The 24179-nt window shown below is 39.2% G+C and overlaps 1 protein-coding gene across 5 annotated transcripts in view; it reads left to right on the forward strand.

Annotated features, from left to right (window-relative positions):
- The window catches only part of SPIRE1 (spire type actin nucleation factor 1), a 137197-nt gene that overhangs the window by 65122 nt on the left and 47896 nt on the right, over window positions 1–24179 (forward strand). For all 5 annotated transcript variants that reach the window (XR_003253028.1, XM_026063035.1, XM_026063033.1 and 2 more), the window contains one exon: window positions 16170–16295. Coding sequence is in view for 4 of the 5 variants with exons in the window: in XM_026063035.1 (XP_025918820.1) it covers window positions 16170–16295 (126 nt within the window). In the remaining variant the exon portion in view is untranslated. The remainder of the gene's footprint in view (window positions 1–16169; window positions 16296–24179) is intronic.

Genomic DNA, 24179 nt, shown 5'->3' on the forward strand with positions numbered 1-24179 from the left:
CGTGAAATTTTTGTGTGGCCTTTATGCATCTAAAAAAAGCATAACAGGGCATAAACTTTTTCCCATCTGTTTTATGCCATAATTATTACAAAATATTTTGCATGTGTGTACAAATAAAGTTTCAATTTTTAGAGGAGATGGAAGGATTTTTGGGTGGTAATATTGTCCCATAGCGGTAAAATGCAGAGATTGTCATGACAGAGCTCTACTGCTCTTTAAAAATACAAATGGTGAAATGTGCAATGCAATCTGTTAGAAATAACACATCTGAATATGAGCTTTACTCTGAATTATCAAAGAACCTGTGTTATCCTGTGGTATCTAAAATACATCAATGAGTGTTAACTTTCACAGGGTACATTTCTCTTTGATTGGATTAATTTGAAATTCGAACTAATGACTGTGGAAATCAGGGTAAAAATTGGTCAGTTAATACAGTAGCACTGTAGTGACCCATTGCAAAGTTAAAAACAAAACAAAACAAAAAAAAGCAGAGCTGCTGTTAATTACAGCGTGACCCGTATCTTCTCTGCACTGAAGATTGACTCCAGCATGCAGTCAAGCAACGCAGCTGGATCTGTCCAAGGCTGGACTGAGCTGGCAGCGAGCCTCTCTTCAACTTGTAGGTGCCTCCCCTCTCCAGGTGTTGAACCCCAGAGGTGCACAGAAAGCCACGATGGGTTTTTCGGATTCACACTCAGCCCCATAAAGGCAGCAGATCTCACCAGAAAAATTGGCCAGCGCAGCAGCTGGTCTCGTTGTAGGATTTGGCAAAGGTTTGTCTTGTCAGAATCTAGTTTCCACCCGTGAAGACTTTGCAGCTTTGGATATATGCGGCAGTATAGCTAGCTTTTTAGCTCTACTGACTCATTTCAGTACTTTAGAAAATATAGGTCATTTTTATATAGATTCTCATGCCATCTACTATCATATCTGTAGGGCACAAGCGCTCTTTGAAGTCCATGTAATGCCAGCATCCCATAGGGAATATTCCAGGTACCTTATCAGTATTGTTTGTAGTATTTACATTATGTATGTGATACATTTTGTAGTAGGCAAGTAAATTAACAGTGACATGCAAATTTGCTGTACAGAATTTCCTCTCTCAGAGAGAGTTACGTGTTGAAAGTTCCTGGAAGCTGTGCTCACAGACCATATTCAAAACAGTAGATTAACTTGTTTCTGCAGTTTTAAGTTTTGCATATATAGCTCTTATCTGAAATGGGCAATATGAGTGTTCTCGTAGCTGCAATGCTCTAAGGATGTGAGCACTCGAGAGAGGTCAAGAAGAAGAGCAGCTGTGGAAACTCTGCCTTTCCCAGTTCTTGCCAGGACTCAAATCTCTATTTGAGGACGCTTAGAAGTTTGTCTTGTTACTAGCTGTGTCAAATCTGTGGGTATTTCAGTTGTCCATATTACTAGTTTGGAATCACTTTGAGGATGATATAATTGCATTCCCAAAGAAAATGGAAGTGGCATAAATGCTACCAAATTATTAAATTCTTTATAGAGGCAAATTGTACTAAAACAGCAACATGGGAAAAGTCAAGAAACTGAAAGAGGGCCCTTTAATTAAGCCACTGTGATGTTCTTGCTTTTGAATTATTCAAAAGCGGCCTTGGGCTTGAGGCAAAGTTCCCTTTGGTACATTTGTTTCAGAATGTAACAGAATTAAAAGAAATGCAACGTTTGGAAGAAAGTTGTTTGAATTGACTTAAAAGTGCCACTAATTTTCCAAAATAGTGATCTCTCTGTCTGGTTTAGCCATGTGATTTTTTTTTTTTAATATGCTCTTGATTATTGTGTTACTGTGATGTTATTTCTGCTCCTCTTTGCTTAGTGTACTGTTGCATGCTGCATTTTAGAAAAATATTGAAGTGAGATAAGGCTATTTGATACAAAGAAGTAAATAGTGCGTATTAGATGGTACTGTCCCCTGAAGATTTGGATCTAAATGTTAGAATTTCATATTTATCCCAAAGATTGGTCTGAAGACAGAGAACGTTTTGCATTTCTCAGTAAAAGATTTTACAGTAGGTTTTTGTTTAAAAAGTGTAGTTGCAACATACTTAAATATTTTTGTACCTGAAACAGTCTTAAGGGTTAGCTTTCAAAAGACTGTATTGTCCGCAGTTGCAGGGCCCTGAGTATATTTTAAATGATTGTTTTTTAAATGACTTTAATAAAATAATACAATGGGAAAGGCAATGTTTTTCTGGGTGATGACTTCAATGCACCTCTCAGGTACGTTAAGCTTTGCTTTATCTCATTGCTTGGGGTATACTGTCTAAAAGGTTGTGTCTCTGTGCTGGTGAGCCTCTGATGTGTAGTTATGGAAAGTTATGGGAACATTTTGATCTGGCGGGCTTCCTAATAAATTATATTAACTTTTGCAACTGAACAAAGYGGTCCTAAGAAATAAACTCCTTGAATCTACTAAGTTTGGCGCAGCGTTTTGTTGCAGAGAAGGTGCAGGTCGGCCTGGAAGCCATTGGAAGACAGTGGGCAGGTGGATGCGGGGGTTTTGGGCAGGGAGGCAAAGGGAGCTGGCAGAGCTAAGTAGCAACCACGGCTCCTGGCTGTTTAGGCTCCCGGACTAAATCACATAAAGAAGCTTTAGCTGAGGGCTTGGCAGGGACAGGGAGCTAAGTGATCGCACTGAGGGAGGCCAGCTGCGCAGAGGCCATGCTTCCTACACGGCTCTGAGTTGGCTTTGTTTGGAGCTGGTACAGAGGCAATGAGAAGCCTGCTTTGAGAAGCCTGCCAGGGTGAAAAACTGAGGTTTTTTTTCCTTTGCTCTGAGGAAAGAACGAAAATCTTTGCTTTATTGTTATTTATGTATTTAATTCTCTGAGAAAGAGGATAGTAAGCGGATTTTAAACACTAGAAAAATAGGAATTTGTTGTTATTTTTGAGTTCATGATGGCAAAGAAGAGCAAGAAGCTTCAGGTGATTCAAGTCAAAAGAGAGATTTACGTTTTTTTGTCCATCTCTCTCTTAGGACAAAGCAAACCTGGAGCTGGGACAAGAAAGTCTTAATGAGCAGTTGTATTTGCTTTTCCTTTCTGGCATGCTTAAATTCCTTGAGGTGAGCACTAAGATTGACACTTGCTTTAGATGGGGTTTCAAGCTGCCTTTTTTCTAAGGAGGCAAAAATCAAATCTCTTTATGAACTGGTCTCTACTAATCAATTCRTGTTGAGCAGTCCACTGCATCGTCCTGTGCGTACCAAGCCCCCATTTATACACGTTTACCCAGCTAGATGTAAAGTATTACTGCCCTCAATCCGCTGTTTAAAATCAAGAGATTATAAGGTGATGTTTGAAAATGTGGCAGCATTGAGGGGAAAAAAAATTGTTTTTTAAACTTTGACCTCTGTGGCAGCGTGCAATATTAACAAGTTCAGGAGAGTATTAGTCAGCATGATTTAGTAAGTCTTTTCATGTCTGGACTGAGGAGTCTTGTCACAGTAGAAATATTTTTGGTGGCTCAAAGGTAACAAATAAGAAATATATTTTCCAGGCAACACAAGTTTGGAAATAAAAATATTCAGTGAGTTAATTTTGCCCTTGTGTTTGCATTTAATTTTTTAAAAACCTATATAGAAAGTGAAGGTATTCCTGCACCTTAGCTTGATCCAGAAAGCTAGGGGACAGTCTGTTTAAATCCCTTTAATGTAATTTTAAAGCTGCTTTGAACATGACAAGTATTTATTATGTTGACAGACAGGTTTCATTAATTAAAGCAATGTCATTTGGTGTCTTAAACAGTTGTCCTGATTTTTCATTTTGGGCAGTGTAATTGGAGGTCAACAAGTGGTCTGCTTTGCTTTTAGTTTAAACACTGTGCTCTTTTTAAAAAATGTGATGTCAGTCTTTTTCACATTTGAAAGTGAGCAAGGGACGGGTGTTTATTGCAATTTGTTGTCTTGGAAATGGTGCTTAATGCGTTCAGAGTCAGGGCACTTAGCCTCAGGTTTTCCAGTAAAGAGATTCTGTCTGCCGGTTGCCAAAAGCACTTGGTCATGGTGGTGTCTGGTTCAGAAGAAAAGTTGAAATCTTTGTGCCAGAGCTTCTAGTACTTGAAGACTTACCTCTGCTTCTTCCATTTCAGGCTAAGGAGCTCCACTTACAAATTCTATCAGTTATGGGAAACCTTAGAAAAAAACCAACCAACCATGAAATAGTTACAGAAAATGTAGATCTGAACACAGTGTGAGGGTTTTTTTGTTTGCCACTTTTTTTTCCTGCTACCTGGGCCCACTTTTTGTCCTGAGCAGCTAGAGCAGGAGTGAGAGAGACGGGAGCTTACCTGCCTTCCTTTGAGATGTTCTCCCCATGCAGGTGCAAGCAGAAGACATGGCACAGGTCTGCCCTTCCAGGCTGACTCTGGGGTCAAGCACTCAGTTAAAACTGGGCAGGTGTATCTATGGGGTCCAGGACACTTTCTGCTGTAAAAATGATTCTCGAGATGTTTGGCATCTCCTGCCAGATATTAATCCTGTCTGGATACATGGGAGCAAACTGCTGAGGTGAGAGAACTAGGCCATCCCCCACCAATCTCTGTTGTCTTGCATTCCTAGCACGATAAAATGATTAATAACTTTCATTACCACTTTGACAGGTAAAGATAATCTCTCTTGAGGTTAATTTGGCAGCTATTTAAGCCTTTTAATGAAGATGCTGCAAGCATAATGGCTTCTCGGCAGCAATTCATTGCTGTCACGCACAGCTTGCGTTGCCCCTCTTTCCCTGCCTCTTCCCTCTTTCCATTTAAAGCCTTCTCTGCTGTGGGATCCTACTGCATACTCAATGATACTGATGAGAGAGGTCCTTTAGAGCCTCTTAATTTGGGGCTTTCTGACAGGACAGTAATGTTTTCAGCTATCTTGGCTGGTAGAACAAACTGTAAGCTCCAACACTCATCAACTTTACACTAAACTTTTTGGGGATATGACAGTACATCCCAAATTCAGTTTAGAGTTGTCAACAAATTCCAGTTTAGACTTTTTGCCGGTGTCTTGGATTTGTCCCTCTATGCATTTCAATCAAGCCCTTCTGTTTGAAGCTGATGTTAACCAGCTTTCATCTTGCTTAAGGTAGCAATATTTGAAATAGATTAAGGTATTTGCATTTCTAGTTGCCTGCACTTTGTTCTTAAGTCTTATTTATTTTAAAAGTAACTGCCCCAGAGTTTCAGCCCTCGCAGGTGGCTTTATCGTGAAAAATGCCAGTACGGAAAAGAGTGGCCGAACAGTAACAATTGGTCTTTGACTGTATGCAGGAGAGTGCTCTGCAGCGATCACCTCTGTGATAACCTTACTCGCCATTGATTGAGGTCGCTACAGTATTAATTACCTTTCAGAGAGTTAATTCCTTTTTATATGTCTGCTCTGGGAGGCATTGGTAAATCTATCATGAAAAGGCATCTATTTCAGTGGACATGTAGTAGATGCCTCTGCAAATGCCAGTGGTTTTAAAACAGGCTTTGAACTTGAACAATTGAGCTGGGAGTTCCTGCCTCACTTGCAGAGATGCATCTTTCCTGATATGTAACTGAGAACTGGTAAATAATTATCTACGGGGCAGGTCTGTGGAATACTTGGCACGAAATAGTTTAATTATTTTAAGAGCTCTGTTTAAAAAAGAAGCACTCATGCAGAGGTTTGCTGGAGAAAGGGAAAGTGATTAGCCCCTCTCCATTTTCTCTTTTTCCCTTCAGATAATAAGATTTTGATGAAGAGATGGTTGTTAGCTGTTTTTTTTCTGCACATACTTTTTTTTCTTCATTATTTTCTCTGTCAAGGACATATTCCTTTTACTGCAAAACATATTTGGTTCTATAAGCCTCCTCCTCCTCCTTCACTGATTTTGATGTGGTTGAAGTAATGTGCAAAAATATTTTATCTGAATTAAAAACAAAGTAGTAAGAGCTGGGAAGACTTATCAAATACTTTAAATTATGTTTCTCTTTTGCAGTGAACTTGTTTTTATGAGTATGCAAAAGAATTTCAGTTTGAAAAGAATGCTCAGCATTTCAAAGTGCAAGTAGCTCTTTTTGAAAACGTAACAAACTTTCCTTGTTGTTGCAAGCACGGGTGGGCCAAGGTGTGTGGCTTTGCCTCCATCTACAACCGACTCGCTTAGAAATAAGCAAGCCAGCTATTAGAAAGAACTGCCAAACCCTAGGGAGGATGCAGAAATGTTTTTGAATTCAGATTATTGGCAGGAAAGGATTCTCTTGCTCTCTGTCTTTAGGCTCTTTTCTTGTGTTCAGTTCTATATTGTTCATCCAGAACAGTTAGAAACAAAGAGTCATTCCTATTACCCACAAGACATGATGTTAAAATAAAATTATTATATTTTAAGTTTGGAGCAAGAGATTAGCTTTTAGGTTGTCCTTATACTCTCCACAGGAAATAATGAACATTAAATTTTGTATGTATTCCTGCCACTTTGGGACCTAAGATTTCAGGTAAAATGCCAGTTACTGCAAGATGTATGATAATTCACTACGACTGTCCATTTTACAATTTCATATGAACACTGAAATCTTTGTAGCAAATAGAAGTGCAAATGGGCCAACAAAGCAGGGATACAATGGAAAAATATGCCGTAGCTTTGTGAATGATTTGGATAGCCATGGCCTCGATCCAAAGTTTGTTAGTGATTTTCTTAATCAGAAAAGCTTCCTGGCTGGTTCGGTGGTCTTTGTATTGCCATCAGTTCCCCATCTGCGAAACAGAGATGGTAACTCTTAGTTTTGCAAGAACGAGGGAGTACATGCAACGCGGTCTGCGAAGCAGCTGCTGTGGTACGGCCCTTAGAGTGGCTGTAGTCCCCGCAGTGTCGACGGCCTCAGCACCATGCGGGAGGTAGGAAGTGGCTCGGAGTGCTTGTCAGAGTGGGGGGGTTTATTCCTGCTGCTGCTGCTGCTGTTAGCACAATAGGTGCGGAGCCAACAAAAAGCCGCAAAGCCATCCTTCCCTCCACTCTCTGAGCAGGCAGGCCGGGCTAAACACCATCTGCACTCCCTACAGGTGGTTAATCCCACCTGTGCGCCGGGCGTATGTCAAAGCCGCTCACTCCAGATAATTCAATTTCTAGTAATTACCGTATTTGGAGACAATTTCCAGGAATAGGGTGTGAATGGAGGAAATGGACAAAAAAGCTCTCCCCTCTTGGAGCACGGGGAATCGAGGAGAAAGCAGCACCTCTTAGATTCTGGCATGCTGGATATCTGTTCTGCTTCAATAAGCAAGGGTATATGTTTGAGTCAGAATTATTATATTTTATTTTTAATAGCGATGCTATAAATTGTCAGTCAGATAGTTTGATTCATATTTATCTTAGTCACAAATGTTTCAAGTATTAACATATTTGTAGCTGATTTGTTTTATAAAATAATTGCAGTGTGGATTCAGTGGCTATAAATTTTAAGAAAAAAATTTAAAGTATACTTTCTTTAAAAAAAAAGAGAAAAGTTTTTTTCTGTAGGTCTCTTTAGTGCAATGAGAGTTTCTAGATTTAATTTCCCTGACAAAGGTGCTATAAATAAGAATACAGCATGCATGAATGAGTAGGTTTCCATATGTGGAGGTCTAATGACAGCAAAATGGGACTGGTTAGACATTGCTGGATTTATTCATTGGGAGTGAAGTTTAAAAGCTTGTTATGTTTACTAATGCAGTTTGTTTGGTTATGCAGCTGGAAATCTCTTCTTTTGGATAGGAATGAAAAGTCATGCTTCAGGACAGAACATAAAAGCAAATTATTATTATGTCTACTGAGAGAAGTTTCAGCACTTCACATTAAAAAAAATAAACAAACTACCCACACAAATGCATTTTAAAGTTCTATATGTGAACTGTAAATTGCTGCCAAGGAAAGCGCATGTTTTTATTTTAGGTGATATGTTTTAATTGGATTTTAAGTGGCTCATGAATAAAACTGCCTTAAATTATTATATTGTCTCTCATTTAGTAAGTTTCCAAGCATCTGAACTGTTTAGTAATGAGCTTAATAGGGATTATTAAAAAAATGATATAGAAACTGCCTCTCTTTAGCATTATTCTCCCCCTCCCCTTCTGTACATATCAGCTATATTTAGGTTCTGATTTGAGAATCCTTCCTGGCCATTTTCTGTCGCCTTTTGGTAAAGTTGTTTTCTCTTTTACTCCATTTGCAGACTTCTTTATTTTCTACTGTTTTTCCAGAGATGCTGTCCTGTGCTTCAGCAGGACCCTGAGTGTATGGGCTGCTTCATGCCCTCCTAGGGAGGGGTGGGAGCCAGGGAGAAAGGAGGAGAGTGSCCCTGCTCCCCTCGCTCCGCTGTGTCCGCGAAGCATCCCGGTGCCAGCCCAGCTCTGCGCTCTGCTCCCCGGAGCAGAAGTCGTCGTCCCAGGAAGGGAGCGCCCGCCCGCGTAAGGAGGGCCTGGGGAGCGTTGCTGACACCCATACAAAATCATTTTGCAGGGGAGCAGCTCCTGCTATCAGTTGTTTGGGTCGATGTTATTAAATAACGCAAAGGGTGGTTCCACGGCGTAAAGAGCTGTTAGTGAAACAACCGTGCAGGTAACCCTGTTAATATATCCTGACACTCCCCTTCTCCTTTAATTACCCAGTTTTATCGTGTTTCCCCATCTACACCTCTACTCCACTCTGGAGCTAGCTTTCTTACCCAAGCGCCTCTGTCCCGTCCTCACTCTGCGGCTCCTGCGCGGCTTGCAGGTGAGCGAGCTTAGCCGACGAGAGCTGCTGAATGTACGCAGAGCTGTTGCCTTGCTGGGAAGCAGAAAGCTTTAGAAAATGGTGGCTGCCGACAGGCTAACTAGTGATTTTCTTACCTTTTGCAGGGTTTGCTGTTTCATATAAAAGAATTGGAAAAATATAATCTGTAGGGTTTGGCCCTTGCTCAGGAATAATCCCATCAATGTTCCACTGACTATTCAGAGAAACAGAGCTAGCAAATTGAGCTTACTGCATATATGTAATTATTAATTCCTCCATTATTCTGCTCAGAAAGGAGGGAGCACAGTTTCCCAGTGAAACTAAGAAAGAATGCAGACTTGGTTTTCACTTAATTGGCTCTTTTGAAACAAGCTCTTTTGGGAAGAAGAATGTTGTTAGTACAGAGACATTCCTTAAAGGCATTGTAACAGTACACATAAACACATATTTCAAACAACAACTGTATGCTGGGTGATGTGTTTGAGATGTAATAATAGCTAAGCAGTTTTCAAGAAGAAATGAGAATTTATATGAACACAGCTTTGTCAGGAAGTGTGCACTAGCACATAAAATTAGTCATGTAAAAATTAATCTTGCCAAAATGCTCATTGGAAGTAGCATCATCTCACAAAAACGTAGGTTAACCTCCATTTGAGGACCATGTTTTGATAGTCAAAGTCCTCTTCATTCTATACCTAGAGAGCTAATAAAGATTAATAATAGGTTCCACTGAACATGAAAAATACAGTATTGGGCTTAAAAATTGAAATGTAGTCTGTAAGGCATACTGTAGTGTGATTTCCCTTTATTAACTCCCACGTAAGTTTTAAATGCTTTCAAGAGCATTAGTAACAGTGTTGAATATTTGTAAAGCTTTTTTTTCCTACAGGTAGTATCATATAAATGTAACAGAATAAAAATCATCTTCACCTTTAATTTGTTTCTGGAGTTGGAATAGGTTCAAGTTTATAAATGAGACGGTTCAGTGTAGTGTTAGCCTTGCAATTGCTGTCTATTGAAATTTTATCAAGATTCTCATCATTGCTTAAATTCAGTCTGATGTTATGGAAAAACAGTTAAGAGTTAACAGTTTCCAAGTAGTGGTGAAATGTAAGATTTTTAAAAATGGAAATGGGTCACAGTGCTCAGCGTCTCAAGACAATCAGTACTTGGAAGAACTGGTATCAGGACAGAGATTCTGATTAGGAGAAAACAGTCAAGGTGAGCTCTTTTCTGTGCACCAGTTTCCTCATGAGAAATGGTGCCCTGCTTGAGTTCTGCCTCTTGTTTCTAAAAACAAGTGCAGTGTGTGAAATGGCACAGCAGTGTTGGCGTATGAAATGGCACTGCAGCCTTTCCCAAGCCCAGTCTGCACACATGAGTCTTTCAGTTTTATTTCCTCACTGGCTTAAGTTTTGATTCAGGAGAGCATGTGCAAACATTTGTTAGTCCATCCCTGTTTGACACTTAAGCACGTATGTAAGTAATTGGCTCAAAGTCTTTAGTCCTTGGACCCTTCTGAGTTTGCAAAGCAGAGCATAGGTAATGTTGATGATTTTTTGATACAAACAACTGGACACTTCTTTAAAGATCTAGAATCCAAAGCACTGTTGTCAGTCCTCAAGTCATCTAATTCCCGTTTGCAGCTCTGGGTTTACTACATTTCTTCTGCTGCTTGCAGTTCTGGAAGAAGAAATCTAGAAAGATTTCATTAATTCGTACCAGTTAGTTTTAAATGCAATACCTTTGCTTCTGCATATAATTTTTCTTATTAGAAAGGAAAATTGGTAAGGTAAAAATGTATTTGTTATGCCATTTTGTGGGGAGGAATATATAAACTACTAAATTCTGATCCTATGTACGTAAGCATGTTAAGAACTACATAGTTCTTCTGTTGTCCACCTCAAAGCAATGGAAAACCTGATCCAAACAACAAATCCAAGACCTCCCGGAGCCAGGGGAGGGCCTCACGAGCTTGCTAGGGAACAGTTACATAACAAGGTAGGTTGGCAAACAACGCAGTTTGCCTCAGTTTGCACAGAAATGACCTTTTCCTTGAGGTATGCGAGGAGGCGAGCTGGTTCCAGATACTGTGGAAGTGCCTCAAAACCTGCACTGTGCACAACACCCTTGTGCTATGCACAAGAGTGCTCCCAGCAGACAGAAATGTCTTCCAAGCTCCTGCAAAAATGCGTCTTATTCCTCCAAACAGTCCATCCCTTAGGTTTAGTGTGACCAAATATTCTCGATAATAAAGGCTAAGCTAAACAAAAGGCTAGGTTCAGTTTTACGGATACACTAGTATTGTCTTGGTGAGATTGTTTGCTTTTGCTGGTCAGGCAGATGGCTCCTTGAAGTTCACATCCATAGGAATTAAAAAAAAAAAAAGATTAAAAAAACCAAAACCAATCACAAGGTTTAGCTTATCTGCACAGAGATAAAATCTTTCAGAAAATGACTTTGACTTGGGAAGTCAAAGCTGAATCAAGCTGAGTTTTGTTCTTTGAACACGTGGCTGTGCCACAGTGCATGGCATGAGGCTGAAAACCAGCCTGGTTGTGTGCTCAGTGTTTGAAAGTAATTTCTTCTTGTTGGTTAAGATATAAGTACAACTTTTAAGTATATGTTAATACTCCAAAACTTTAACAACACTTAACAAGCCTGGCATTTGCAGACTGGTAGTACATTTTGCATAATATCGATAGCTTGCCTTTGTGTCCCATGGGAAAAAGAAATCCTTTTATAGTCTGTGGCACGTTCATACAGGCACTCTGCCCAAGATGATTACAAGTGGAAACACTTTTTGTCTTTTGAAATCTGAACTCCAATAGGCCAGGTGTTTTGGTGAGGTTTTCCAGTATTTATTTAGCAAAAAAGAAAAAAAAAAGTTTTGCAGAACTTAGCTGCATTTCAGCAGGTGAGTCAGTTGTGAGTATTTACTGTAATTTTATGTAGTCCTTGATGGAATGTATTCAAACAGATCCAGAAACGTTGTTTGATCTCTTCTGATTGTTAAATTGTGATTTCTGTTAACACTGGTTTGGCTTGATGCACTCTGTTTCCTAGTCAATTAGGAATGAATTTGGAGAGAGGCTCTGACGAGGCTACAGTATTTACATAATGCCTTTTTTTTGTGTGTGAACCCTGAATGTGGATTGGAAACAGTCTCTAATCTTCTTAGTGATCTAAGCAAAGACTGAATGCTTTGGGTCAAGCTGGCTTTTGGATAGGCTCAGTAAAAAAAAAAAAAAGAAAAAAAATCTTCACAGTGATTACGAATGGAATAGCTTACAGATCAAGTTATCTCTAAAACTTCAGTAGTTGATAATATTTTTGATATTCTACCATTTTGCAAAGACCACATAATTTGTTTTCAACCATACCTTTTGATAGGCTTCCTGGAAAGGGAACAAACAGCCCTTGTACTAAGCTCTGGGCACTGTTAGTGTTCGTTCCCCTTAGGATACTTCTGAATTGTATCATGAGGGATGAAATGGCAAGTGGCAGAATAAACCGCATGCAGAAGCTGCCTTTCCTTGATGAACTCTGAATGGCTGGAAAATACTGAAGATCTGATTTAAATCCTTCTTGCACCATGACTGCTATGACATAGTAAGAGGAGGAATTCATGAAGTAGCTGTGTTTTCATATCACAATCATTAAAACATTCTGACTGTGCGATTTCTGTGTTATTTTACAGTAACATAGCTTTTGAAACACTACTAGCATAAAATTAAAGATGTGGCTTTTAAATTTTTTTTAAGGATGAATATCCTGAACTCAAGGTAGAAGTGATGTTTCATACTTGCTATGCCTTGCTTGTCCAGATTTTACATTATTTTTTCAAATAGAGGTTATGGATTGCCAGGTTTTCTGAACAACATGCAAGTACAATAGACTCTAATGAGGGGAAAATATTCAGTCTATCTTATTTGCATTTTCCTTTTTCTTCAGGCGTACCTTCCCCAATCCAAAAATTTATGCTAAATCACTTAACCGTATGTTACCACAAGGTTTTCTGTATCTAATGCATCTTCATGACATGAGAACACTCAGAGATTGATTTTTTTCAGAACATGTAAGTTAGGAGGAGCTACTGACCCTCTTCAAATATTTACATTCTAACGTTCTACAAACCAAATAGATGACTTTTTATGTGGTTACTTTTCAACTAGGTTTAGTAGCAGACATTTTTTTTTTGCTTTATTTTGTGTTCAATAATAAAATCAAGATTACATCCATCCCCTGCTTGAACTTGCCAGTGATGCATTTCATTAACTTTCTGAATATTTGATGCAAATTGTCTCTAATTAACATGCTTCTAAATAAAGAAAAAAGGCACTCTTAAAAACCTGTGTATAATACGAATAATAATAAATTTTTATTCTTGGCTATGAAGACTTGCACCATTTTAGGACCTTTTTGAAACTGCTGTTGCTATTATTCCTATACTTATTATTATTCCTGCAAGTGGCATATTATAGAGTGAACCCTTTTTATCTGTGCTGTAATTAATTGCCAGAAATAACCTACTGAAAACATAGTGAGGCAGGTAAGGACATGATTAGTTATTGAGAGAAAAGAACACAAATCAACCATATTCAGTATTTGGTCAATTTAAATGTAGTATAATTCTGACTTTTTTCATTAAGTCAAGAGAAATGTTTAGTAGCTTCTGTTTTTGTGGTATGCCTTGTCACTATAGCACACATTAGATAACCATCTGTTTCATTTTTTTTCCTGCCTCTACCTGTAAAGGAGACAGTATGATTTGCTAAAAAAAAAAAAAAAAAATCTGTTGACTTTGTCATTGTGACTACACAGAAATAAATTTGAAGGGTATGAAAAAATTGTGACCGTCATCATAAAGCAGCATAAAATTTGCAAGTGATGAACCAAAGGCAGTTCTGTGAACTTGCCAGCATTACTTTCCAAAAAAGACCAAAACCACTTTTAGATTTTGAAAGTTACACAGTTGGCGTTGGGAAGTTATGCTTAGTTTTCTTTCTTTTCTTTATTTTGAAGGAGAGGGACAAATAGTACCGGCTGGAAGTAAGGGTAGCGATGCTAAATTTCACATTTATAACTGAGTCATTCTGTCTCAGTTTTGACATTGACTATCTTGTTCTAAGTTTTCTGTGGGTCAGAAATGTGCCAAAGGGAGAACAAAAGGCAGGGCAAGGTGATTTTAAATTGAGGTGATTGAGCTAAGTAGAGTGAAAGGCTACAAGAAAAATGCTTGCAATAGCCAGAAAAGGATCTTGCAAGAGTCCAGAGAGCACGTGTGGAAATTTATCAAAGAAGTTGACCAAATCTGAATATTGAACTCTGTATTCTTATACTAATTGGAATAAATTAAAGGTAACAATCAGGTTTTAATCGTAGAAAGTGCTTTGTCAACCAGCTCAAGCCAATCTAAATGGGACTGCAACCAAAAGAAACCGTTGTGCCCTTCCTCCCTTTCCCGCTCTCTCCCCGTTCTGGTGGCATGTTCCCATCACTCCTTTTTGCCTGCACCACTACTCCTGTGTCCATGCCGTGAAAAATAAGCATCTCCTTCTCCCCTTCCTTCACTGGGTTAATTTTTGTCTAGATGAATAATCCTATCTGAGCTATGGCACAAACTCCGGTGCCAGCACAAGTGCGTCAGTGGGAGCATGCAGTGGGGGCCACAGCACCACCCCTTTTGGTGGCAGCATGGATTGAAATCAAGTTTAAACCAAAAGGAAAGTGCAGCCTGAGCCTCGCACATAGCATGGCCCATGGTAACCACAATGTTCACTGCAGTACGGGAGAGATTTAGACAAATATGCCAGCAGGCTAATTAAGGGCTCTTCTCCTAAAGAGGCTTTTGTCTCAAAAGCTTTGGTCCTGGAGGTCTTCTGAACGTAGCCACCCGTTTCCTCAGGTTTTGATTCGGTTTTAGTTTTAGCTCTATAATAAATAGCTATTATAAAAACCACAGTAACAAGACAAACTTTAAAGCCGGGGTTAAGATTTTATTTTAATGTATATGCCAGTATGATAATGATATGGGTGTTTTAGTTTGTGTGTTGGGCTTTTTTGATTTAACAGTTTTTAATGAACAAATTATAGACATTATTGTTTTGTCCATTTCCTGCAAAGATTTCTGTGAAGAATACTGTAGGAACTCAGGCTTATAGGTGATAGATTTGACATGGTGGAAGTGTAACAAAAAGATATTACAACTATTTACATCATTGTTGAGCTATTCTGGTAAAATAGTGCTGTTCATAAAGTTAAATGTTGCTCATACCATTCAGAGTCTCTATCTGAAATGTAATGCAAAGGCTGGCTTCAGTGAGGCTTTTCTCGTAGGGGATGGGCTCTGCATATCTTTTTCTAAATGCAAGGCTGGACTTTATTGCAGTCCTCACTCAGGCAAAACTTGGGTTTGCTTAAGTAGCAATTGTCATGATGTTATGAATACCATATGATCAGGACCTTAAAAGCAGGGTATAGGACTAAGTAATTCTGTGTAAAATTCCATTTTAGAGATACAAAATTGAGACACCTCGAAGTTAGGTTGGTTGATTTGAGGTTGGACTTGCCATTAGTTGACATTGCTAGGGTAGAAACAATCTCTGACTCCCAGTCTCAGGGAAGATGCCTTTTTCCATGTTGTAAGCCTATGATACCCTGTGAATCCTCCATATCTCAGGACAAAATTATTCTCCCAGCATGTTTCGGATTTCTTAACAGTAGTTACGAACGATTGTGAGTGATTTAAGTAGACTTTTAGCATGTTTTGCAGTTACTGTAAATGAATGGATCTATCTTAGTCTTATAATGTTTCTTTAAATCAGCTGTGCTTGTGTCTGGAAATGTTTGTGAATGTCCAATGCAATAAGCCTGCATTATTTCACAGCTCTTGCTGATTTTTGAAAACTTTGTATCGTCTGAAATATATTAAACTGGCATTTCGGCTTGACTGTTACACTTTTTTCCTTGCTATACCTTCCGTCCTTTCGTAAGTTGGTAGAGATAAAGGTCTTTTCCACATTCATAGAAAGGTTAGCAACAGTTACAGTGTTAAAGTGTATTTAATTATTATGTACTTTTTTTCCAAAATTTGGTACTGCAAGATTGTTTTTTTTTTCTCCCCTTGACAATTATGCCAGGTGCTTTTTTAATGAAAAGGCGATGCCTTGGTTTTCAGAGTTTTCCAGGAAGTGGTCGTATTCCTTTGAATGTCAACCAGTCTCCCTACTGTTTGTGGAAAGAACTCTACTTGTAAAATAAAAGGTAGCAGAAGAATTAGGAAATACATCCCAATTTCTGCCTAAATTTAAATAACTCTCATGGATTTCTGTGCCTTAAATATCCAGTTGTGTTCCCTTTGATGTTATTTCATGTTCTGTAGCATTAATTAAATCAATGGGGCATTGTTTTCATATTGATATTTATTTTTCTCTCTAGCTATGTGCTGCCCATCTGCCAACCCGATCAGAGGCACCGAACCACTATCAAGCAGTATGTCGGGCTCTGTTTGCTGAAACGATGGAATTGTACACTTTCTTGGCCAAAATTAAAAGTGCAAAAGAGGTAAGCAGTCAGAGAAGGTTTTCTGCTTTTAAACTTGTTATTATGTGACAGTACTGGATGCCAGATGCTTGAGAAAATTAGCTACAGTGTTCAAGGAGTTCTACAGATGGAGTTTTCTTTTTTGGCCTGTAACCATTTTTGGATGTCTCATTGAAATTGTTATTAATTGTGACTGGTATATTTGGGAGGAAGATGGGATTTTTTCTCAGAGGGCTCGCACAAGGCATGTGAGTATGCAGTGTGTTTGAGATGGAAAACTTGTCTATTGTTTCAGCAGTGTTGTAATGTGTCAGAAATTTGCCTGCCTTCAGTTCCTTCTCGCACCTTGTTTTTGTCTGAGAATTATCTGAGATTCTCCTTGCTTGTATTTTGTCCCCAGTCAGCAGCTTTCATTACCTTTGATGTACGATTGGCTTGTTAGGCTGTCACACAGACTTCACAGCAGAGCCAAATTAAAAAAAAATAAAAATAAAAAAATCCGTCTTTAGGTCATCATGCTTAAGTTCACTGCCTCCTTGGTTGTTACTGTTGATTGAAAGGGCATCCTATGAACCACTTCAATTAAATAATCTGGGTGAAGAATAACTTTGGGAGGTGGAGGGGAGGATTATTTTTAATTAAGATTGTTTCAATGATCTAGTCTGCAGAAAAGCTCTATAAGCAATTGTATTAACACAGGGAGGGAGTTTTTTAAATTGGGAAACCAGTAGGTGGGGGAGAGGGCAGGAAGGGAAAGATACGTCTTAAGCTGGTTTCTCCCCAAAGCCAATCTCTCAGGTAATGACATTTTCATATATATATTTTTTTTACTATAATCCCTGAAGGATTTTTTACTTTTTTGTAATTCAAGATCCAGAGTACCCTTGAAAAGCAGGGTACGATTTTTTGGGTTGATCCAACAATTCTGCTGCTGCAAGAGGCAGTGCTGTTCCACCTACCCACGCACAAACTCCCCCAGTTTTCCTTGCTCTGGTTCTAGAAAACAAACACAGCAAAAGCAAAAAAGAGCGATTATTTCCTGTCAGGTTAATGAGCTGAATCATCTCGTCAAGGGTCAGATGAGCCCCAGACCAGCACAAGAGAGCTGTTATCTTCACACTGGTGGAAGACTCAAACCAGAGGCATAAGGGACTGGCGTTTGCTTTCCTTCTGCTCAGAAACCTCATAGAGATGCATCCTTCCAAGGGGGACAATTCTTCAGAGATGTTTTTCTGCTGCATTTGAGCCAAGTTTCATGTACATGTTTCCTCCAGTTCTACTCAACCTGAAAGCAATTTTTAAACTGAAGCAGGATCATACAGGGATAATTATGACAGTGTCAGCATGGCTAAAGAGCCACTTGTTTTCTGAAGTGCCTATGTTATGATTCAGCTGCATCCACTGCGGCTGGTACAGAGCCCAGGCAGGATACAGTGTCTCAGTGCTAGATCTGTTTCCTGAACCTTGACATCATTAATTTCACAGCTTGGCTTTTGACTGCTCCTTAGTGGTCTAACCATTGGATATACAAATTGAAGAACCTTTGCCAGAAACACCTCAACTAACAACTATTACAACATCCATACTGAGGATCAAATACAAGACCCTCTGGAGCCCTCTTCCTGCTCAAAGAGGCAGTATACATTTTCAGTAGTTCTTAAGCATTTTGAGCACAAAGAGCAGTTATAAGCCATCTCTATTATTAGTCAATATTGAAGTAAAATATTATATATTTTTATTTAAAAATAACTGTTAAAAACAACTTCTCAGGCTTTTATTAAAAATTAATGAGGTGTTTTGAACTTACAAATTATTTAATCATCTTGTGATTGGACACTGAAAAAAACAACGTCTGATCACACCGTAGAGCATACTGTGAGTTAATCCCAAATGAAAGAAATTGCTTGCCTCTCAAAGGCTATTAGTGATTGATTCAAAGCACATTTAGGTCAAAGGAAGTAATCCTTCTGGATGGAATTCTGGCCCTACTGAAATCAATGGGACTTTTATCACTGAACTTACAAAGGCCATAATCTTGATCATTTGATATGATTTTGCTCTCAATCAGTCCCCCAGTATGCATGCAAGAAGTAACCAAGAAACTTAGTTGTCTTACAAGCAGCTTCTGGAATAAGTATACTTTGGTTTTGGGACGTACTTGTTCCTTACTTATTGCCTGTATTCAATTATAGATTCAGAAGCTATTTAATGCTTGAAAATAATGTAGAGTATATAGGAAAAAATAGATATGAAGAAAATACAAGGTGGAATACTATAAATCTTGCCATACTATTTTAAAATGACCTCTGTAGTTTATATTTGAGGCAAGTTGGACTCGTGTGGTTGTATTAGGTTTGTGCCAAAAAAATTGTGGTTATATGTTCTTTTATGCTTCAAATGCATACAAGAATCTTAATTCATGAGTAATATGGTCAAATACAATGGAAGTGAATAAAATCCTTTTATTTTTTCTCTTGTATTCTCACATAAGTTTGGGTATTAGGGAGAGAAACACATAACACTTTATTAAGGGCATTTTGTCATCATGAATTTGTGGTGATTGCATTGGCAGAGAAGTGGAAAGAATCAAACAGGGTATATACATCACCTCCAATAAAAGAGTCTTATGCTGTGTAATGCCATGTTGGTGACACTGAAGATGCCAGGAGTGTTAAAGTGGTGGATTACTTCAGAAACTGACCACCTTACTTGGAGAGCTTCCTTTGGAAGCCCCCAGATCTAGGCACAATTGTGCTGGGGAGATCAAAATGAAATTAAAAAAAACTCTAGAAAGGAAAACAAAATCCTCTAAAAATAACTTTGGTGTGAATAAAAATTTCTTTGAAATTTCTTGGCCTTCTTCCAGGGCCACTGTATGGTATCAGGGTATCTATTTCCCAGATAAATGAAACTCATACTCTTTGCTCAGTAGGCGCTAGAACTGCCAGCTTCACTGTAGCAGGAGAGGATGTTTGTCTGTAGAAATTCACTCCCTAACAGTGAACCAGAGCTGGCCAACCTCAGACTATAGCCCAGAACAGGTTTAGCAGAGAAGTCTACTGTAAAAGAGGCAGAAAAATATTGCTGTGATGCTATTTTCAATGTGGCACTATAAGAACTTGTGAAGATTTGGAAAATTACGGCAAATTACAGATCAGGAGGCAGGAGGTATAGGCCTATAAGTTTGGAATAAATATAGTTACTAACATATCTGCTAAATAGTCCTGTGCTCTCCAGCCTATCATGTGAACATCACTGTCATATAATAAATAGAGTGTAGTTTCAGAAAGGGTTTTACTGGCGTGCATTTGGGTGAGTGCATTACTCAGAAATGATGAAGCAATGAGTGAGCTGTTCAGGTCATCTCAATGGATGTCAAGTAAAATGTTTTAGGCACTCTGTCACATACTTGATGCCATGCTGATTTTTTTTCTAATCTAATTCTCTGTGTATGAAATGTCAGAGACAAGCAATAAAGATGACGTGCTGACAGGGAGACACTTCTGTTCTTAGAGAGAATGAGATGCTTACTGCAGCAGATGCACAGGACAGAACTCAAGCCAAAGATGAGAAAGGTGTGATACTACTAGTGCAACAGTAAAAAAGTAAAAAAAAAAAATTGTAACAGTGCTAAAAATATGTATTTCTGTGGAAGAACAGCAGCAGCTGCTCCAGAAGTAGGGTTGAAATTCAGTTGACTAATCTGACCTACCTTTGCATCTTTTTGCAAGGTGGAGTTTTCCTAGCAGGTTTACTGGGATGTTTTTTCAGCTGACAGCCTCCATATGCCATTCAGGCAGCTCTGTGAAAGGTGCCCTTGCTGCTGATCCACCCTGGATACCACCTGCCATTATCCAGAAGTGGTCTTTGGATGGGCCAGGTCTTCCTAACTCTGTATCCTACTGTTCAGGCACTTACAGCTGCTGGCAAAAACGGAGTACAACTTGTCTCTCATCTCACACAGTGACCTTTTATAATTGCAATAAGAAATTTCCACCAGAAGGAAACCTCTCCTTTGTTTTCTGTATGCGGGGAAAAAAGAATGGAGAAGATGGAGGAAATGCATGTGTGTGTGTGTGTGAGGGGAAGACCATTTAAATACCTGCTAAAAATGGACCCCATCTAAAAGAAAAGACATGTCTTTTTCAGGATGATCCAAAAGACTTTGAGATCACCTTTATTTTGCACCTAGCTGTAGACAGAACTGTGGGTGCAAATAAGCGAAGTCCATGAGATAAAGCAAACGTTCCTTGTGTGGAGTATCTGGAAAAAGTCTTTGCCGTTGCTCACAGGTGGCAGCAAGTGTGACTATGAGAGACAGGGAGAGACTGTGCACACATAGGAGTGCAGAAAATGCTATTCTGGATCAGACGTGGAATCTATCTGGTTCTACCATCCAAATTGTGGGCTTGTGCTCCTCTTCCAGGTCTAATCTGGTTTATTGAGGGGATAATCGCCCCTAGTCCTCCCTCAGCTTCCTTTTACTGCCCAGTCTTACCTCCCCCTGGAGTTAATGCTCTGCTCGCACTTAATGGCTGCGTGGTGCCAGTAAGTGCCGATGCTGGCCTGTATCAGAGCGAACCATTCATGTGTGCGCTGTGGGTGATAAACATTGCAACTGGCAAAGGTGGTGCTAAAAGATGGCATGTGATGTTGGCCAGCATAAAATATAAGTCGTATCCAGTAGGCAAATGTATCTGTCGCATTAGGATTGACTCATCTCAAAAATTTTTAGATTGGCTTACACCCTGAAGCATCAAGATTAACAAATTAATTAAAATTTTGTAAATTTTTATAATCGTGTACATCTTCAGTTGCAGTGTAAGTTGGAGTTCTTCAAGCACTTGTCCAAAGTTTCATTATCCACAGTATGACTTTAAATTAACCAAAGTTCTTGGCAGAAGACATGTAAGRCTTCCAGTTTATCTTCTTTAAACTGTTCATTTAAATCATGTCCTCTTTCATTTCTGTCCTTTCTAATGTAAAAATTTGATTCTGTCAGTCTGTCTGGATATATTTCAACGTGACCTGTATGAAAAAGGTAAACCTGCAGATTCTAATGAAGTGCATGAGCAGAAATGAAACTTCCCTTGTTCCTTTCTTGCTTTTCTGGTTTCGTTTCATTTCATGTTAAAGATTCTAATGGAAAAATAGTTAATTACTGTCACGCTGTCATGCTATGAAGGTTCGATAGCAACGACTGAGACAGTAATATAATAATAATAAAAAAGATGTTTATTTCCTCACACAAGTTCTTGGATTAGTAACATCCATTAAAATAATGCGATTACTAATTTAGGAAGGATAACACAAAACCCTCAGTTACTAATTTAGAAAGGATAACCTGAAACCGTCGATTACTGCGTTATTAATTGGAAGGACTGCTTATCCCCACTTGAAAGCTAGCTTGTTCCCTCTCCTAGTGAGAGGGCTCTCAACCTCGAGGAGTTACCTTAACCCAGCGTCCCAGGAAAAGGGGAGGGGTGGGGGGGAATACTCACGGTCCAGCCGGAGAGGATGGTCAGGTCACGTTCCCGTCCCTGCTCAAACTCTCCTAGCTCCCAAGTCTCTTTTTATACGGCTGGGGCTCTGGGCAAACACTGCTTTTGCTGACTTTTAGCAAGTTTCGCAATCACAGGACTGTCTGTTTGTCTGCTYGGGAGGACCCTGCTGGCGAGGCAAGACCACAACACCTCCGTATCGCTTCTCCCCTCCCCGGGGGTCCGTGCAGGTTCCAGGTGGCAGACTTCACTTCTCCAGTCTTGTTAATGCTGCCATTCCGCAGCCTTATACATATCAATCCTTGCGCATATCGGTTGGTAGACGACTTTAGTACTGTTAAGTCCTCTGTTCAACAGCTTTGCGCACATCAGCTCTGGTGCTATCAGTTCTTCTGCATATCAATTGACAAACTTCAGTCCTGTTAACTCTTCACTCGCCCATCAATTACAAAAGTAGATTGTTACTTTGCATTTAACATTTGTATATATACATTATACATATATATATTGTTTGTATAAAAATATGATAATAGAGGTAGTTAGTTAATAGGTATCCAAATAATGTTTTAGTGTATTTCTTGTTAATGGATCACTTATTCCAGAAATGTGGTCATTAGCCAAGTTACCCTTAATAGTCAGGTGACCATAAAAGCTGTTAGAATACCCTACTGCTTGGACGGTCAGAAAGTACCATCCAAGAAAGAAGCGAGTTCCCAAACTCTTCTGCTCATAATCCCACTTCTGCTTATACTTCCRGGCTTGTGACTCCACCCTTGCAACTGAGTTGTCATCAGACTTGCAACCCTAGCATGATTTCTTTGGTCCATCAGTTTAGGAGCCATTGCAACCTTTTTAATAGGAGAGAAAGCTCTTTTTCACACATAGAAAAAATGGAGAGGTTTTCTGGACTGTTCTACTGATCATATTCCCTTCAACACCTTTTGTTTGAGTTAAATGGGGCATTTTCAAGAAACTGGAGTAGTGCTGCTGGCCAAGCCCATAGATTTCAAGTCCAAGATAGACAGTTGAACGCACAAAAGCAGTTTTTCTCAATATGTAGGTCATATATTTCTAAACTGAGATCAAACATGCAAGACTACTTTATTAGTTTCCTAGGTAGCAGTGTAAGAATTACATGTATCAGTAAAAAATTATTCAGAATTAAAAATATAAACCAGAAATTGCAATAGATGGTGTTTTGAAATCGGTGAAAGACCAAGTCAAGATGCGGATTCCTGAGAATTCCATGTTCATCAAAATGTTTCATTTTAGAGAGCATTTTGTTGAAGTGAGTCTTTGACGTTGTGCTGACAAGTGTCTTACATAACCTTCCATCTGTCACTGAGCAAAGAAGAACATGCTTCAAATGTGTGCCACTTAGCAACAACAAATTAATCGACTGCTTTAAATAGTACTAGAATAAATTCAAAGAAATTCTGTATTTTCTTTACCTGTGCTAGTCACAAAATTCAGTTTTAAAATTGGCCAAATGCTATGAGGTTAAAAAATAAAACAAAGAGCAGATGTAGTTGAAACGCTGACATCCTGCAAATCTCACCCTTTAGTTCCTGAATGTATGCCCAGGCTGTAAGACATGAGTCAGATTTGTGGTATGGGTTTGAGGTTCTAGGGTCGTTTAGAAAAACCCTTTTAAGATATTTTTGCTTTCCGATATAGAAACCCATTTAGGCTATGTATTTATTATACTATAATAGCTTTTCTTAATCCATTGTCCCAAGGGTAAGTACAAATGGATGCAGCAGCTGAGGTTACTCATAGATTTGGGATCACAATTAAGTTCTGACAAACAGTCTGTTGTATTGTAAATGTTTTGGTTTCTATAATTTGCGATTGAAACAGATTCCAAAACCCACTGACACTGGCTGAGGGTGGTGGAGGGAAATGATAATATTTCATTTAGTCTAGAAGATTTTACATGATCATCTGTCACAGTGATTTTAAGCAGCACCTGCCAGGTGGGGAAGAGTTAAAGAAACCTTCATAAAAAATGGCTGCAAGGATCGAATACTTTCTCTTTTCCTTTTCCCCCAAGCTTCCAAAGGTTTCTAACTCTTACAGCAGAGGAAAATTACCTTCCGTTCTGGTGTTCTGCACTGACTGCACAGGGAGCTGGATTTAGGGAACAAACCCTGGCGTGCAGGGAGGAGCTCACCCCATGAGAAAGTGAATCTTTTCCCTGCAGTCTTTTCCCCCTGAGCAATTCGCTGCTGAGTGGGTGTCTGTGCTGGTACCAGGCAAGCAGCAGGAGCTATCAGCTGGATGGCGAGGAGCAGGATCCGAGCTTTGGCAGTAAGCCTGTGCTTAGAATCTCTCAAAGTGCAGTTTCATGACATACATGAGCTGCTACCTTTTGGCTGGTAGGTTTTGCTCTTGCAGCTCCACA

Source organism: Apteryx rowi, unplaced genomic scaffold, assembly GCF_003343035.1.
Source record: "Apteryx rowi isolate R43461 unplaced genomic scaffold, aptRow1 scaffold_199, whole genome shotgun sequence".
Classification (NCBI taxonomy): Eukaryota; Metazoa; Chordata; class Aves; order Apterygiformes; family Apterygidae; genus Apteryx; species Apteryx rowi.